The 2,040-nt window shown below is 37.2% G+C and overlaps 1 protein-coding gene across 1 annotated transcript; it reads right to left on the bottom strand.

The window, feature by feature from the left end:
* Nucleotides 1-297: 297 nt before the first annotated feature.
* On the bottom strand, nt 298-1,827 carry LOC116179370. The gene is made up of 2 exons (XM_031499156.1): nt 1,101-1,827; nt 298-1,046 (listed from the first exon to the last, which is right to left on the bottom strand). The coding sequence occupies exons 1-2, from the start codon at nt 1,590-1,592 to the stop codon at nt 351-353; spliced, it is 1,188 nt and encodes a 395-aa protein (XP_031355016.1). The 5' UTR covers nt 1,593-1,827; the 3' UTR covers nt 298-350.
* Nucleotides 1,828-2,040: the final 213 nt, after the last annotated feature.

Genomic DNA, 2,040 nt, shown 5'->3' on the forward strand with positions numbered 1-2,040 from the left:
GAAAATCAAGGAGTAATTAATTCTACTGTAATCTCCTCATTTTTTGAAGAGAAAATGTCACCGACGTCGTCTATACGCTCGGCATAATAATTTAAGTTTTGACAAAATGATTGCCTTAGTCAAATTAAAACAGTGACAAAGTGGGACAAGGCTATTTACATTTAATCGGCTCCTGGTTTATTCAGAGGGGGATTTTTTATTTTATTTCATACTGGTATCTTAACTACTACATAACATTTTTGTTTTAAACAAAATAAACAACGTCTGAATCCCCGCTGTCATTGGCAACGGGAATTCGAGGCTACTTAATTCCCTCATGGCGGGGTTGACATAATCTTAACTAGATCACGTTAATTTTCAATGTTATCACACTTCGTTGCATCGACACTAGCATTAAGATCGTTGCAATTTCCACCCATATCAAATTTGCAATGATTAAACGTGCAGTTCGCGAAAACAGAAGAAAGATGTTGGCTGCTACCAGTTACCATACAACCTATATCAGTCGTAACCGAAGTGGAAGCTTTTTCTGTAACTGTTGAAAAAATCCTCTTTTGAACATCCATTTTTCGCGGCATCGATTGATCAACGTAACTTTGAGCAACCTTTGAAGACTTCCAATCCCCATGCATTTGAAGACTGCACAAATCGCCCCCTCCTTCAATTAACGAAGTAGCAGAAGTTCTTCTATAGCAATGCCCCGTGTAACCAGAGGGATTCGACAACTTCAAAAATTTGGCAATTTCACAGGGTAATTTTGAAAATGAGTTCTTCCCCACTGGTTGCGTAGTGCACCTTTCATTGCGATAATTCAAAAAGAATCTGTTGTGTGGAACGTTGGGAGGGCGCAATTTGATGTAAGCTCTAAGAATACCAAGACAATCCACCGCAGTCTCATCAATAACAGTAAAATAACGATCTTTGTGAGTTTTTGTATCCACCAAATTTACGACGAAAACAGTTCCTCTATCCTCAACATCACCAACCATTAAATTTACTAGCTCGCATGTCCGACAACAACCAGCTATTCCCAATACAGTTACCACCTAAAAACGGTTAAATCAACCAAAAAACGTGGAAATATTTTTGATTGCACTCACCTTCACGAATAAATATTTTTCATCGGGGGCGCGCTGGAGGAATTCGATTACTTGTTCTCGACTCAACACCTGTGACTTCTTTGGTTTATATCCTACATTTTTCGCTTTTAAAAACGAAATCAAGATACCATACTTAGAAATGTCAATCTTTTCATGCAAACGCAGCATCGCTCTCACCATAGAATAATACGTCCACAGGCAGGATGGTTTACATATCTTGGATCGTTCCGAAAAATAGGCAAGAAGAGCTTTTTCAGAAGCTCCTGTTACATTTTTTTCTCGTCGCCACGTGCAAAACCGGTCAAATTCCTTCTTATATGCCTTTTTAGATTTTATGGGAACCAAACACTCTTCAGCCTGCGCAATTTCACTGAGAACATCCTCAGAAAAGTTTTCCTCAAATTCCATGGGATCTTCCAAATCGTAAACTCGGAAATTCGAAGAATAGGTAAACTCAATTAACGTATTTATTTTAACGTCAAACAAATACATCACCAAGACAACGATGCAACACCCACTATTCGAAAATTTTATTCATCATTTTATCATTTTATTCTTTTCCTATTCGTTTCAATATTTAAAACCAGTATGAAATAAAACTATGAATGCATCACGTGAATTAAATTGCGGCAAATTCCCTTGAGAAACTAATTCTCTCGGCCTACGGCCTCGAGAATTACATGTTTCTCGCGGGTATTCACCGCATCTTAATTCCCTTGATACATTAATAGCTTATTATTATCCTTCGATTTTAGGGCGCCGGGCGTTTTATTCTCAATCATCGAGACTGCAAAAAGATTGTATCACAGAAAAAAGTACAACGACATAGTGGATTAATCAAACTTAAATTAATTAAATCTTTGTAAAGCGTGCATTTCCAGCAAAAGTTCTAAATTCATTAAAGTTTCCGTTCCATTAATTTTTTGTTTGGTGAGAATAC

The sequence above is a fragment of the Photinus pyralis genome, unplaced genomic scaffold (assembly GCF_008802855.1).
Source record: "Photinus pyralis isolate 1611_PpyrPB1 unplaced genomic scaffold, Ppyr1.3 Ppyr1.4_LG8, whole genome shotgun sequence".
In the NCBI taxonomy this organism is placed as follows: Eukaryota; Metazoa; Arthropoda; class Insecta; order Coleoptera; family Lampyridae; genus Photinus; species Photinus pyralis.